A 13484-nucleotide genomic window follows, 5' to 3' on the forward strand; every position below is an offset into this window, starting at 1 on the left:
TGTGGCAAATATTCTGCTTATTGGCCTGCGTAGGAAAGGTTAGTACCGTCCCATGGAGCCGTGGGAACCTGTTTTCTAATGGTATATCTCTTGTTATTAGCATCTCTTTGGAATTGTTGCTAGTGTCCTGCACCTCGGGAACATTCAGTTTGAAGAAGACAGCAATGGCCATGCCATCATTCGCGATGGCACGCAGATCAAATGGATTTCAAAGGTATCTCAGCACCGGGAATACTGACACTATGAAGGAAGCCTTAACCTTGCTGGGTTTTCCTCTTAAAGACAAAAACATCTGTTCCTAAAAGCAGAAGGATTGCTGTATAAATACCCAGCTCTTGTTATAAACCATCTTGAACTGTAGGGTCCCTTTTCTCTGTAGAACATCTCTTTGAAACTTCCTTTCTTATTTTTGCTTAAAGATAAATATAACTGAGATCTACCAAGGCTGGTGTCTCCCTGGAATTAATGGGAATGGACTGGTGGGGGTTATGCCCTACTGATCACATAACATTGCTTATTTAAACAATCTCCTGCTGGCCGTACTCTGAGTGCAAATATTTCTTTTTCTGCAGCTCCTGGGTGTGCACTTGTCCATTCTGCAGGAAGCTCTGACCCATCGCAAGATTGAAGCCAGATCAGAAGAGGTATCGAGTAGTCCTGAGTAACCCCAGGCAGCCAAGAGCCACCCCAGCTGCTGGTGGTGACAGATGAGGAGCTCTGTTCCCAGCAGTGTTACAGTAAAAACAGACAGCTCTCACTGGCTCTCTCCTCCTCTGTATCACCTTTGTCTCCTAGCCTGATAAATTAAGCTAAAACATATTCCTAGTGTTAGAGTTTTACTGCTGAACAAGGTGGTAACTGTTAAGAAGCCAGAAAGAGCCATTTGCAGGCAGTCCTGTATTTGAGCCAAACCATTCCCTTTTGTTCAGTCCCTAGAATGCTTCTTGGGTATCTGGGCTGCATAAACATAGAAAAGCACTGCTAAAAACTGTTCTTTGAGCATTTTGTACCAAGTTTAGTAAAATAAAACTAAAAGGAAGTCAGAATACTTCTCCCCATTTGTCTAAATTGGCACTTTCCAAAACCTAGTATCGCAATCCTGCTGGTTTGTGGCTGAAGAAGTTTGCAGAGGTTTGTTCTGATCTTCTGTGTTATTTATCATTTCTGGCATACCTTTATGTATTTTTTAGGTCCTGAGCCCACTGAACGTGGATCTGGCATTCTGTGCTCGGGATGCAGTAGCAAAGGCAATTTATGGACGAACTTTCACTTGGCTAGTCAACAAAATTAATGGCTCTCTAGCCAACAAGGTTGGTTTCTTGTCTAGTGTCCTCCTAGATACTGTGTGCTCCTGACATGTTGAGCAGAGTTCCCCCAGTGGTGTCCTACAGCTCTCATCACCGAATAGTTTGGATGCTTGATAGCTGATGTAGGGGAATCCCACAGCACTGAGCTGGAAACTGTTCAGTTAGATGTGGAAGGTGGTTCGTTAAATAGTTTTACAAGTTCATTACCTGCTTTAAAGTGGCTACTCCGTTGGCATGTGACGTGAAGCTCTCAAAGAGAAAGTTTAAAATTTAGGTGGAAGAAACAACATGAATTGTGCAGGGAAGAAAAGCATGAGCTACAGCAGAAGTTACAGGGCAACTGTGTCTTTAACAGGATTCAACTCGGAAAACAGTTATTGGCCTGCTGGATATTTATGGTTTTGAAGTGCTGGACACAAACAGGTAACAGCAGCTCCTGAGGCGTGGAGTGGTCAGTCCTTAGGCTGGTGTGAGCATGTCCTATGTGGCTTCTTGAGTGTAGTCTTATCCCGGCAAGGCAAACTGGGCGACTGCAAAGTCCGAGTGCCCAGGGTCCGCAGAACCCCTGGGGGGAAGATTTAGCTTGGTCTGGAGCCACTGATAAAACAGTGTGGGAGGAATCCATGGGCTGGGTGTGCACAACAGCGGGCTGGTTGGCTGGAAAGTGGTAGGTAGTGGTGGGAGAAGTAAAACTGTCCATGAAATAAATAAAAAAACTAATGCTTATTTAACCACTCTGAAGCTTTGAGCAGTTCTGCATTAATTACTGCAATGAGAAGCTCCAGCAGCTGTTGATTGAGATGACCTTGAAAGCAGAGCAGGAGGAATATGAACTGGAAGGAATAGAGGTAACTTATTATTTTTTCCCCACCCTTTTGTCTTTGAACTACTATGACGCTGAATGCTTTTGATCATCAATGAAGAAGGCATCCTGCTTTTTTATTCTTTGAGCTTGCGTTTTTCATGTTGGCAAAGAAAAGAACTTCCTCTAAAATTGGTCATCTTTTTTTCCTCTTCCAGTGGGAACCAATTCCATATTTTAACAACAAGATCATCTGTGACTTGGTTGAGCAGAAGCATAAAGGAATAATCTCCATTCTGGTAAGAACAGAGCTTGTGCTACTTAAAACGCCTACCTGTGCCCTACTGCGATGGTCCATAATCATAATTTTTTCCTTTAATTATGTGCTGGGTATGCATTATTCAGAATGAAGACAAATAGACATTGTAATCAAAGACCCGGAAGATTAAGGTAGATGATCTGCTTGCTGGAGTTGTGGGTTTTAAAGGCAGCATGCTGCTGCTAGAGCTTGAGAAGGCAGATCTGGGCCATTCTCTCCACTTTTTGCCTGGAGATGCTGAGGTGTAGAAAGAAGCTGCACACAGTGACCCAGCTGGCTGGGTCAGCCACAGGGACTTGGGATCCTTCTGAGAAAAAGCAGGGAGACAGCAGAACACCAGGAGTGCTTCTTCACAGCCACCCAAAGCCAGACATACATTGCACTAAGTATCAGCAAGAAGGGAGCTGTCTGTTCAGGGCAATGTTTGATCCGGTGTCTGCTGTTCCAGGATGAAGAATGCTTACGACCCGGTGAAGCAACCGATTTGAGCTTCTTGGAAAAGCTGGAAGAGAAAGTAGGAGATCATGCCCACTTCGTGACGTATGCATTTATGCTCTGTATCCTATCACAGAGGAAACTATTTCCATCTCTTACCCATAACAGAGTATTGGGGAGGGAGCAATTTTTACTTTATACCAAAGAAAATCAAGCAGCCCATCCACTGTCGAACACTGTGATGTGCTACGATGGTAGGGTATGACCTGGCATACTGGGGAAGGAGGGGATTTCTGTCTCTCTACTAGTGTGGTGCTGCTCTTTGAGTCTGGTTTCATTCTACACTACAATTGGGGACTAAAGATTAAGTGGCTTTGGCTCATGATTTTGGTTTATGAAGGTTCAGTGGCTTTGGCTGTTGGTGGCTTTGACCCCCACTGACTCTGGGGAAAGCTGAAAATATTGTGAAGAGGAGCCAGGTGCCCCAGGCTGGGAGGGGTACATGGATATTTTTCAAGAGTCTATTTTGATATGTGTGAGGTTTGGGTATGAAGAGGGAAGAAACATGCTCCTGCTCAGACGAGTGACATTGTGGTCAGTACTCTCTTGTCTTTTCGGGCTCGGTTTTGGTGGCAGATGAGCACGTTGGTGCGGGGCTGTTCTGGCAGTTCCCCACAGGAGCTACTGAAGGGCTTTGACAAGCCATTAATTCAGAGTCACGCTGCTGAATTGTCACCGTTTCTACATCTCTGAAGTTCGTCACAGCCAAGTGGAAGATTTGTAGCCAAGTTCCTTGTCACCACAATGTGCCTTAATGTTCTGCCTGATTAAAAGCTTTAAATAGAAGTGCTAGAGCTGCTTAAATGGGATCTGTGCTTGGCGATACTCTTGGAAGGAAATTTTGATGTACTAATGTGCTGTTGTGACACACAACTCTGCTGTCAGTGACTGCTTATAAAGCTGAAAGTTAAACTGTTAAGTTGCTCTTCCCCTCCTGCCAGGAGTCCTTGCTTTCTAAATTTACCTGCTATTCTTGAAGATTTTGGTTTGTGCTTTGTATTTAGGTTCTTGTTCTAGAGCAAAATATTCCAAAAAAATCCTCCCCCCCGGTTTCACTTTGAAATGGAGGAAGCTGGTGATCTTATGTAGACAGTGAGAATGTATTTAAATGGGTGTTACAGGAGGAAATCTTGATACATCTGGGAAGGGTGATCATTGCCAAATGGCAATGGATAGGTCACGGATATTCTGAGGAGTTTCTGGTTGCTGACTGCCATTCTCTGCTGCAGCTGTTCAGAAGGGACAGAGGTGATAACTTGATTATGGGCCATAACTGTATAATCAGTGCCACATCAATAGGAACAAACATTAGATTTCCAGCTGTCCTACAGCTGCTTTTTGCACAGGTGACTTTCTACAAGGCGAGAAAGTCTGTTTGCTGCTTTTTCTCTTGGTATGTTGTGTTTTGTTTTGTTTTCCCCTCCAGCCGCAAGCTTGCGGACCAGAAAACACGGAAATCCATCGACTGGGTGGATTTCCGCCTCCTTCACTATGCAGGAGAAGTCACTTACTGTGCTGTTGGTGAGTGCGTCTGGAAGTTGCCTGAGCTTTTAAGCCATTATGGCAGATAATAACTTAATGTGAAGATGATTACAAAATACCTGCCCTCTGAAGGTACTGTTACTTGGAAGTCTTAAAAGTGAATGCAGTGAGAATTTCTGGGATTTAAGTGTCCAGATTTTGTGCTCAAGTGTGTAGGCTCCAAAAGAATTAAGCCCTCTCTTTTTCCTCCAGGATTTCTAGAGAAGAATAATGATCTACTGTACAGAAACTTGAAAGAGGTAAGAGCAAAAAAGGGATGCTGTTCTCTTAGTATACCTTGTTTGAAGCAGAAATGTTTTGCAGAAGATGTATTCAATCTCTAGCAAACAAGAACAAATATTTCTCCTTAGCAATGTTCTTTAGGCACCTTAGGCATGTCCTTAGAGCTGTGCCACTCAAGTTTAGAAGCACCACAGTAGGAATGGCCTGGCTGCTAAACATGGCAGTTTTTCACTTACTCTGTTTCAGGTGCTGTGCAACTCTAAAAATGGCATCATTAGAGACTGCTTTTTACTATCGGAACTCGACAACAGGAGGAGACCAGAGACTGTGAGTTTCATCTTTAGTCTTAACTTTGAATATAAACTCAGCTTCCCACATCTTGATTTAACCACCACTCCTGTCCTTAGTCCTGAATTCAGTGGATTTTTTTGCTGGTGTGACACCCTTGCAAGGTTCCTGGTAGTTGAACAGTGATGTTGCTGAGACTGCAGCTAGCAGTGACAGACCTTAATGTTGTAATTAATGTGTCCTACTGAAATGAGCCCTGTGCCAGGCATCCAGCAGTAGTTGGTTTCTGAAGGGCTGCCTTGCACATCCAGCTGCATGGCAGGGGTTCAAATATCCCAGCTGAGCGCTCTGTCCAGGTAACTGGTGACTGACGGTGCTTCAAAAGCTCGGTGGGACTAACACGAACGTCAGCCTTTCACTTCAGATGGGTGCAGGGAATGAGTTGGTTTCAGTTACTGCAGTGATGAGTTCCAAAGTTAAGAAAGTTCTTTCAATGTCATCTTAGGTTGCAACTCAGTTCAAAAACAGCCTGACGAGTCTGATAGAAATCTTGATGTCCAAGGAGCCTTCGTATGTCCGGTGCATTAAACCGAACGAGAACAAGGAGCCTGGTAAGACGTGGGGCTGAAGACACAGTTGAGATTAAGGAAGTGAAAGAGACTTTAGCTTGTAGCTACGTACAGCATATATATATATATATATATGCTGTATATATATTTTTTATATATATAAACCTTAGTTAAGCTAGCAGCAGTTGTCACCTTGAGTAACTGTGGGGTTTATTCCTTCCTTATTTGTCCCAATACATGGACAAGTGAGGGAGCTTATATGGACACTATTTACCAGCGAATGTGTGTGCTTGCAACAGGGAAGTTTGATGATTATCTGATCCGACATCAGGTGAAATACCTGGGCCTGATGGAGCACTTGCGAGTGAGACGAGCCGGCTTTGCGTACAGGCGGAAATATGAGCTCTTCTTGCAAAGGTAGGTGGAACTGTTTTGCCCTTTAGCCAGGTAAATCTGCCCTCCCACGAGGGCTTGAGAACAAGGTTTGTGTAAATGTCAGGTCCCAGCGACAGATGTGGAAGTGTCAGCAGACACTCTTCTGCCTCACAGATAACTGTTGTGTGTCTTTTATCTGTATCCATTTTGATCTGCTGTGGCATCTTTTGCCTTGAATAAAGCAGTAGGAATGGTGGGGGAGGAGTTTCAGAAGGGGTTCCTCAAGCATCAAGTCATTTGTGTTGCTGTCTTGTTGATGTTTCAGGTACAAATCCCTCTGTCCAGCTACCTGGCCACACTGGCATGGGCCAGCAGCTGAAGGTGTGGAGAGGCTCATCAAGCACATTGGTTACAAGCCTGAGGAATACAAATTGGGAAGGTAAATTTCCTTTCTCTGACTGTGATCTCAGCTGGATGGTGCTTGCTGTGTTTGATCCTCTGTCCTGTCTGTGACTGCAAGGCACTGTGTGGCCCTTCCTGCAGAGCTGCAAGACGTGGTGGTGTGAATAGATCCCTTTAGCTTGGCTCTTGCTCGACCATGTGAACTGGGTGGTCTCTGGAGGACTCTGAGCCTGGTTAGTGCAGCTGAAACAAAGGCTCACTGTGAATAAGCTGTTCATGGTCTCTTTTTCAGAACCAAAATATTCATTCGGTTCCCAAAGACTCTGTTCGCTACTGAAGATGCATTTGAATACAGAAAGCACCTGTTGGGTATGGATCCAGTTCCCTTTTGCTGTATATAAACTGGGTGAATGGTGTTTCTGGGCTTCAGGTTCATGTAGCAGATGCACCATGGTGAGAGCTGAGACCCCTGGTCTGCACAGCTCTGCAGAGTCCAAGGAAAACCTGGGAATCTTTTTCTAGGATGAGGAGAAATCACTAGCTATATTGTTTGAGTTTTGGATAAGCATCTCCTTCAGAGCTCCCCAGTCCTGCCAGTAACTGTTAGTCGGTGTCTAGATGCACTAAGTACCTTTCCCTTGGGACTCGGATTCCTCCGTCTGGTCCTAGTGTGTCTGATTGCTGGGGGCACAGCTCCTGAATGCTGCCATCCTATAGATACGAGCAATATCTCTGCTTTTTTTTGCCAGTTTCAAGACTACAGGCCAAATATAAAGGATGCCTTGGGAAGAGAGCATACCAGAAGAAGAGAAAAGCAGGTACAGGCTCTGGAATCAAGGATTCTTTTCTTAGGACTGTGCTTTCCAGCTTTGGGAGGTCAGGAATCCATGTTGCTGCAGGTAGCACTGCCAGCTTTCCTGTGGGGCTGTGGGTGTTTGGCTCAGATGCAGGTGACAGTGGCATGAAGGGCATTCGCAGAGGTGCCTTTGGTTTAGCTCCTCACAGCTTGTGCTGCTCTTGGCCCCGCTCAGGCGTGCGCTGTGCCAGCCGCTCTGCGCGGCGGCAGCACCCTCTGCTGTGCGTGTGGGCCTGCGCTGCTGAGGAATCGCTCGTTAACTGCTGGGGAAACGAACCCTCTTCTTATCACGGTGGACAGGCTGATAAATAATGCTGTGTACTCAAAGGCCAGCGCCTAAGATGTGCTGCTTGCGGCATGCAGGGGACAGCGCGAGGCTGAATGGTGACAAGGGCTGCTGCTGCCTTGATATTGAGCAGTGCAGGTGGTGCCAGATCTCAACCACAGACAGAGAAGAAAATGTTCTAAGCTTCTTACTGTAAAGATCTCAGGTGGGAAGAGCTGCAAAAGAGGCAGTTCTAACCTCTGCAATGTGAATTTAAAGGACAGTGTGGCACAGCACCTCTGATACTAACACAAGGACCTGATGAACCCTTGCAGCTATCAAGCTGGAGGCGTGTTGGCGAGGAGCACTGGCGCGGAAGGAGGCCAAGAAGAGGATGTGGGCGGTTCAGATCATCAGGAAGTAACTATGGCTGGGTGGTGGTCCTGGGGAGGGGGGGCATCCAGCCTGGTGGTGGCCTCTGGACAAGTCAGAGGGCTGACAGTACAGCGAGTCAAAACTGTCTCCTTCACACCCATTTCAAAGTTGTCACTGTAGTTAGGAGGACAGTTGCTGGCTGAGATTGATCAGAAATGTCTGTCACCTCTTTAGGGGTTCTCTGAGTTACTCCAGTTTCTGTTGCTCTGCTGGTTTATATCAGTACAAGGGATATCCAAACTAATTCTTTGTGAGCCTGACCATTCTCTTCATACGTGATCTTTCTCCACACTCTTAAACACAGCTCCTGAATGCTGCATCAGAAGTAGAGCTGATCTTCCTTTTTAACTCCAAAACACTGTATTTTGGTGAAAAGAACTTGGAAAAAAGTGTTAATGTTTGGAATATTATGAAGCTTAAGCTTTCCATACCTGTAACACAGGTGACAATATACCTGAGTTAACATCAGTGATCTGTCAGCCTGTTGCGTGCTTTCCGTGACTTACCTTTTGTTTCTGTTGATTTCTGAACATATAACGTGCCAGTTCTGGTTTGAACATGTCCTGTAGATTTATAAAAGGCTTCATCAATCGGAAGAGACCCCTTTGCGCAGAGAACGTTGAATTTGTGCGGCTTGTGCAGTACAACTACCTCATGAAGCTCAGAGACCACGTTCCAAAAAACGTCTTGGACAAGAGCTGGCTCCAGCCTCCTTCCATCCTGGAAGAGGTGAGGGTGGCCGCAGTGACAGCGGCCTCTGTCCTGTGCCACTTGTGTGCACACTTTGTGTGGGAAAAGCGCGGTGATCTGCCGGCTTGTCCTGTGTTTGGCTGTGATGGCAGAGCCTTTGGGAGACCCCGAGATCCTCTGCAATGCCCTTAACAATGTGGTTTGGCTTTTGGCCAGCCTGGAATCAGTCAGGCAGTTGGACTAGATGATTGGTTTAGGTCCTTCCCGCTGAAATAGTCTGTTCTGATCCTGGACTCTGGTTTCTGTGTATTTGGGCAAGGGTGGGAGTGGGAATAATGGCACTGTTGATGAAGTTTCCAGGGGAAAGGAGGGAGCTCTGTGCTTTTCATTTTAGCAGGAAGGAAGATGCACTGACAAGAAAAAAAATAAACTAATGAGCTTAAAATTAATCCCATGACACTTTGAACTCAAATGGAACTGTGATGTGAAAAACAGTGTATTTGTTAGAACTGCAGCAGGAGCTGTTTGCACAACTTTTTTCCTTTTCTTTTATGTAGACATCCGAGATGCTACAGAAAATCTGCATTAGGAACCTAGTAAGGAAATACTGCCGAGGTGTTACTGCTGAGAGGAGAGTGCAGGTAACTAATATGTGGAAGGCGAATGTGCGAGTTAAAACATGCTGTGCACGTGCAATATCTGCTCTCTGAAGTGCCCAAAACACAGGCTGCAGCTTCTGAGAGGCCAGCGCTCCCCCCACAGAGCAAATGCTCCTGAGCCCGGAGTCCAGTGTTTGTTTGGTGGCCCTTGTGACGTCGGTTCTGCAGACACGCAGGTCTTCACCTTATGGCATTAAAACTGCACTCCATATAATTAGAAAATATCCATAAATAAGAAAAATCTGCAGGACTTTTTAGTCCCTACTACCCCTTTATTTGGTGCAGTACAGGAATAACCTAAAGATGTTGGAAGAAATGCAGCGTGAGTTGGGTAGATCCTGCATGAGGGAAAGGATGATGCTGTGCAGGGCCAATGTTTTATCTGCTGATGTGACTGATGGAGAAACTCTAAGACAGTAAAGACTCTTCCTTCTCCAAACAGTTAGAGCAAAAAGTGGTAGCAAGTGCTGTTTTCCGAGGGAAGAAGGAGGGCTACGCGCAGAGCATAAACCAGCCTTTTCTGGACACGCGGCTGAGTGAGTACACAACAAACGCCTGACAGACCCAGCCACGTGCTCCTCGCTCAGGAAAACTCTGACAAAACAGTTGATAAGACAAATTCCCATCTGACAAGGGCAGTGTCACCTGCTGCGTGTGGGCCCCACCATTTGAGTTCTCACCCTGTCATGTCTAGTGATGCTGAACGTGGTGACTGATCTGCCAGACGTTGCTCTCAAACTGGGGGTGCTGGGAATCCCTTTTGGGGCAGAGTGCTGGAAACCCGAGCAAAGTTCCCTGTGGGCTGGGAGGGGTCAGGACCCCCCGGCCGTGCTGGGAGCGGGGGTGTTGCAGCGCAGCATCGCCGGCTGCAGGGACTGGAGCTGCTGGGAAGGAGAGCTGTGAACCTTGGGAACAGCCTCGGTTTAGAGGAGGGGGCACCAGGGGGATGAGGACTAATGGAGTGAAGATAATTCATGCATCTTACTGGTGGGAGCGGTGGCTGGCTGTCACTTACACTCTGTGTATCTCTCTGGTTTGCTCCTCAGAAGAGAACGATATAAACCCCAAAGTGCTGCAGCTCATCCATGGTGAGAAGATCAAGGTAAGGGGAGGACAGCGGGAGCTCAGCAGCACTCAGACCAGTTCCACTGGAATACTGGGGCTGGTCAGTCACAAAGGGCAGGATACTGAATAACAGAGTAGCGAGTATTTCCTCGCTTTTAAATTGGAAATAAGTTTCCAAATGCACCTAGGCAAAAATTATTTAAGAATCCTTTTATTAAAAGCTTAAAAAACATCACTAACGCTATTTGGGCTATAATGGGTGGAAGTGTAGGTATTGGCGCTGCCCTTCCCTTGGTTACATGGCATGGAGGGCACAGGTAAAACTTCTTTTTCAAAGTGTGATTCTGCCAGCTGAACTTCTGAGTATAAAAAACCAAGCAGATGATGATAAGCAGAGGTTGCAGCAGGTGGTGTGAGCTGGGATCTGCTGCTCCTGCTGAGCTGCTCCCAGCACAGGACCCTGCGCGAGCGAGAAACGCTGATATCAACTCGTTGTTTTCAGTATGCGACCCCCGTGATAAAATATGACAGGAACGGGTTCAAAGCGCGAGACCGGCTGCTCGTTCTGACCCAGTCCTCAGCGTATGTGGTGGAAATGGCCAAGATCAAGCAGAAAATAGACTACGCCACGCTGAAAGGTGATGGTGGGACTTCCCTTTCTGCCAGTGACCCTGGAGGTGGGAAGATGAACTTCTGAAACCTGGTCTTTCAAAGCTACTTGAGGCGATGATCTGCCTGAGAACACTTTTGCTGGGGGATGGATAAAGGGCCTGTGTGTCAAAGCATAAATTATGAGTGAGAGGACACCGTTGTTTGCAATGCTTAAATGCAGGTGGATATCACATTCTGCTGAAATTGAGGGGAGAAAACAAACAAACAAACCCAAACAACTTTCCTACCCCATTTTTTAGGTGTTTTTTTATTCCTGCCATTGTCTGAACTACGGTCCAGGGGTGGGATATAGACTTTCTCCCTCCTCCCTTACCAAAAGTAAGGTAATGCGGAAAGGTATAGAGCAAACAACTAATGCACCGTGTTTAAATAACCACTGTTGGAAATGCATTACGGAGAAGTGGATGCAGATAAAGTGATCTTCAGAAGGTATTTTGAAAGCTTAGATTAATTCTTCAAAGTGGTAGCTTTGATGCATTTTGCTCTAAGCAGGAAAATACCCTTTCCTCACACTTGTGGGGTGCAGAGCCCCCCTGCAGGAATGAGACTTTTCTGTAGAACAAATCAGGGCCGGAGAACAGCACCCGAGTGCTGGGAAGGTGATAACGGTGCTGTGGGACTGGCTGTGGGAGTTTTTCCTCTAATTCTTGGATTTCTTTTGAAGGTATTTCCACCAGTAACTTGAGCGATGGGATTGTTGTCATTCATGTTCCTGAGGACAACAAACAGAAGGTAGGAAATAGTAATGTAGCTACTGTGAGCTGGTGGTTAGAAGGTAGCTGATGATTCTAATATTTTCCTATAAAATAGTGGGATTACACAAGTACTGATGTTTACTAATTCTGTAATTGGTTAGACTTCTTCCTGTCTTACCAGGAAAGCTTGCAATTTCTGGTTTTTAGGGACAAAGCCGCTATAAATTGTAAATAGTCTCTGTAAAGGATGCTTAACAATCCAAACTTGTACATGACTGTTGTAACTGCTGTATAGCTCTCGGTCCCTTCTGCACAGCAGTCGCTACTCTGAATGCACAACTGCTGCGTGGTTTATGTGCCGGGGCGATGCCAGGTGACTGTTCCTCTTTGTTTTATTTCCAGGGAGATGTGATACTTCAGTGTGAGCACGTCTTCGAGACGGTCACTAAACTCTGCGTGCTGGCCAACAAGCAAAACCTCGTGAAGGTTGTGCAGGGAAGGTGAGGAAGGAAGCTGGATGGGTGGGATCGTGCAGGCTGCGTTTCAGGGAAGAACCCGCTTCAAAAGCTTTTAGGCCGGGACTACCTAGGTCAGCATTATTAACATCACCCTGTCAGACAGTGCCCTAAGCTACTTAGGTCTGGTGCCGTAGTGCAGTTTTCACGGCTTCATCGGCACAGGGGAAACAAGATGTGATGCACTGGAACAAGAAAATATATCAAAAATCATTCCAGCCTATTTCCCAGGCTAACGAGACCTGCTTCCTTGTGCTTGCACCTTGCTGGGTGTGCTGCTCGGCTCTAAAGGCTGCCTGTGACCCAGCTGCCTAAAACCCAAGCTTAATTATAGGGGACTGTACATTGAAAACCACTTTTTTTTTAGGCTTCTGCCAATGTGACCTGGGTGTGAGGTTGTGGGTTTAGTGGTTTCACAGCAGATCTCGTTAGCACCAGCTCTGAGGAAAGCTGGGCTGAGCCTGGGGTCACTTCAGGATAAACATTCCTCTCCCTAAAGACTGAGCAGGTCCCGAAATGTGATTGCTGAGCAGAGGAACCTTCCCAGTCATGCCACCAAGCTAATGGCAGGTGGATGCAGTCTGTCTCTCAAATCTCTGTGTGAATTGAAACTGGCACATGAAACCTGTGCTTCTGCTCCAGCTTTTCTCTCTGGCCTTTGTGTTTTAGTTGTAATTAGATTCTGTGTGTTCAGTGGTTTTCTCCAGGTCAGATCTGCTTATCTTCTAACGCTTAATTGCACCAGGAAAATTCAAATGGCTGGATGAGGCAGGCCTGCTCCATTCATCAAACCTTCTGGGCTGGGTGCTATAATGCAATTGTTTAGGAAATTTACCTAAGCTGGAGGGCTCTGACCTTCTAATCTAACAAGATTTGCCAAGGGAACAGAAATAAAGGGGGCTTAGAGTAAAGCCTATTGCGAGGAAAGCACCGAATGAGTAATTGTGTCTGTATTTGCAGCCTTCAGTTTCGCATTGGCTCTGGGAAGGAAGGGACAATGGTGTTTGCCGTCGGGCAGGAGCCTCAGGTCTTTAAAGCCAAAAACGGACAACTGACAGTGGTAAGGCCCCAGCTCAGCCCCAGGAACGTGATTTGCGCTTTCTCCTCGTGCTCAGCCCCCGTGGAGAGCACAGATGTGTTCTAGCGAGGGCCATTGCTGTGAGCTTAGAAGTTCCTGTATCTTCTTACAGACCAGAGTGGTGCAGGATGTAACTACCCAGTGACAACACAACCTCTCTTCCCACAGACAGGACACCTCGAGGACAGAACATTTGTGCTCCACTTAATGACTCCTTCCTTTTCTCATCCCAG

The 13484-nt window shown here is 46.3% G+C and overlaps 1 protein-coding gene across 7 annotated transcripts in view; it reads left to right on the forward strand.

The window, feature by feature from the left end:
* Nucleotides 1–13484, forward strand: part of MYO1H (myosin IH) — a 36660-nt gene that overhangs the window by 22101 nt on the left and 1075 nt on the right. For 6 of the 7 annotated variants that reach the window (XM_065033567.1, XM_065033571.1, XM_065033569.1 and 3 more), the window contains 24 exons: nt 101–214; nt 573–644; nt 1191–1310; nt 1663–1730; nt 2050–2155; nt 2328–2408; nt 2877–2968; nt 4350–4444; nt 4658–4704; nt 4934–5014; nt 5481–5586; nt 5844–5961; nt 6245–6358; nt 6614–6690; nt 7071–7139; nt 7778–7862; nt 8447–8606; nt 9125–9208; nt 9669–9762; nt 10273–10328; nt 10794–10929; nt 11628–11695; nt 12061–12158; nt 13134–13233. In XM_065033567.1, coding sequence (XP_064889639.1) covers nt 101–214; nt 573–644; nt 1191–1310; nt 1663–1730; nt 2050–2155; nt 2328–2408; nt 2877–2968; nt 4350–4444; nt 4658–4704; nt 4934–5014; nt 5481–5586; nt 5844–5961; nt 6245–6358; nt 6614–6690; nt 7071–7139; nt 7778–7862; nt 8447–8606; nt 9125–9208; nt 9669–9762; nt 10273–10328; nt 10794–10929; nt 11628–11695; nt 12061–12158; nt 13134–13233 — 2241 coding nt within the window. Of the gene's footprint in view, nt 1–100; nt 215–572; nt 645–1190; nt 1311–1662; nt 1731–2049; nt 2156–2327; nt 2409–2876; nt 2969–4349; nt 4445–4657; nt 4705–4933; nt 5015–5480; nt 5587–5843; nt 5962–6244; nt 6359–6613; nt 6691–7070; nt 7140–7777; nt 7863–8446; nt 8607–9124; nt 9209–9668; nt 9763–10272; nt 10329–10793; nt 10930–11627; nt 11696–12060; nt 12159–13133; nt 13234–13484 lie in introns of those variants that run through there. The other variant, XR_010466777.1, reaches the window with a different exon arrangement.

This window comes from Columba livia, chromosome 17 (genome assembly GCF_036013475.1).
Source record: "Columba livia isolate bColLiv1 breed racing homer chromosome 17, bColLiv1.pat.W.v2, whole genome shotgun sequence".
Classification (NCBI taxonomy): Eukaryota; Metazoa; Chordata; class Aves; order Columbiformes; family Columbidae; genus Columba; species Columba livia.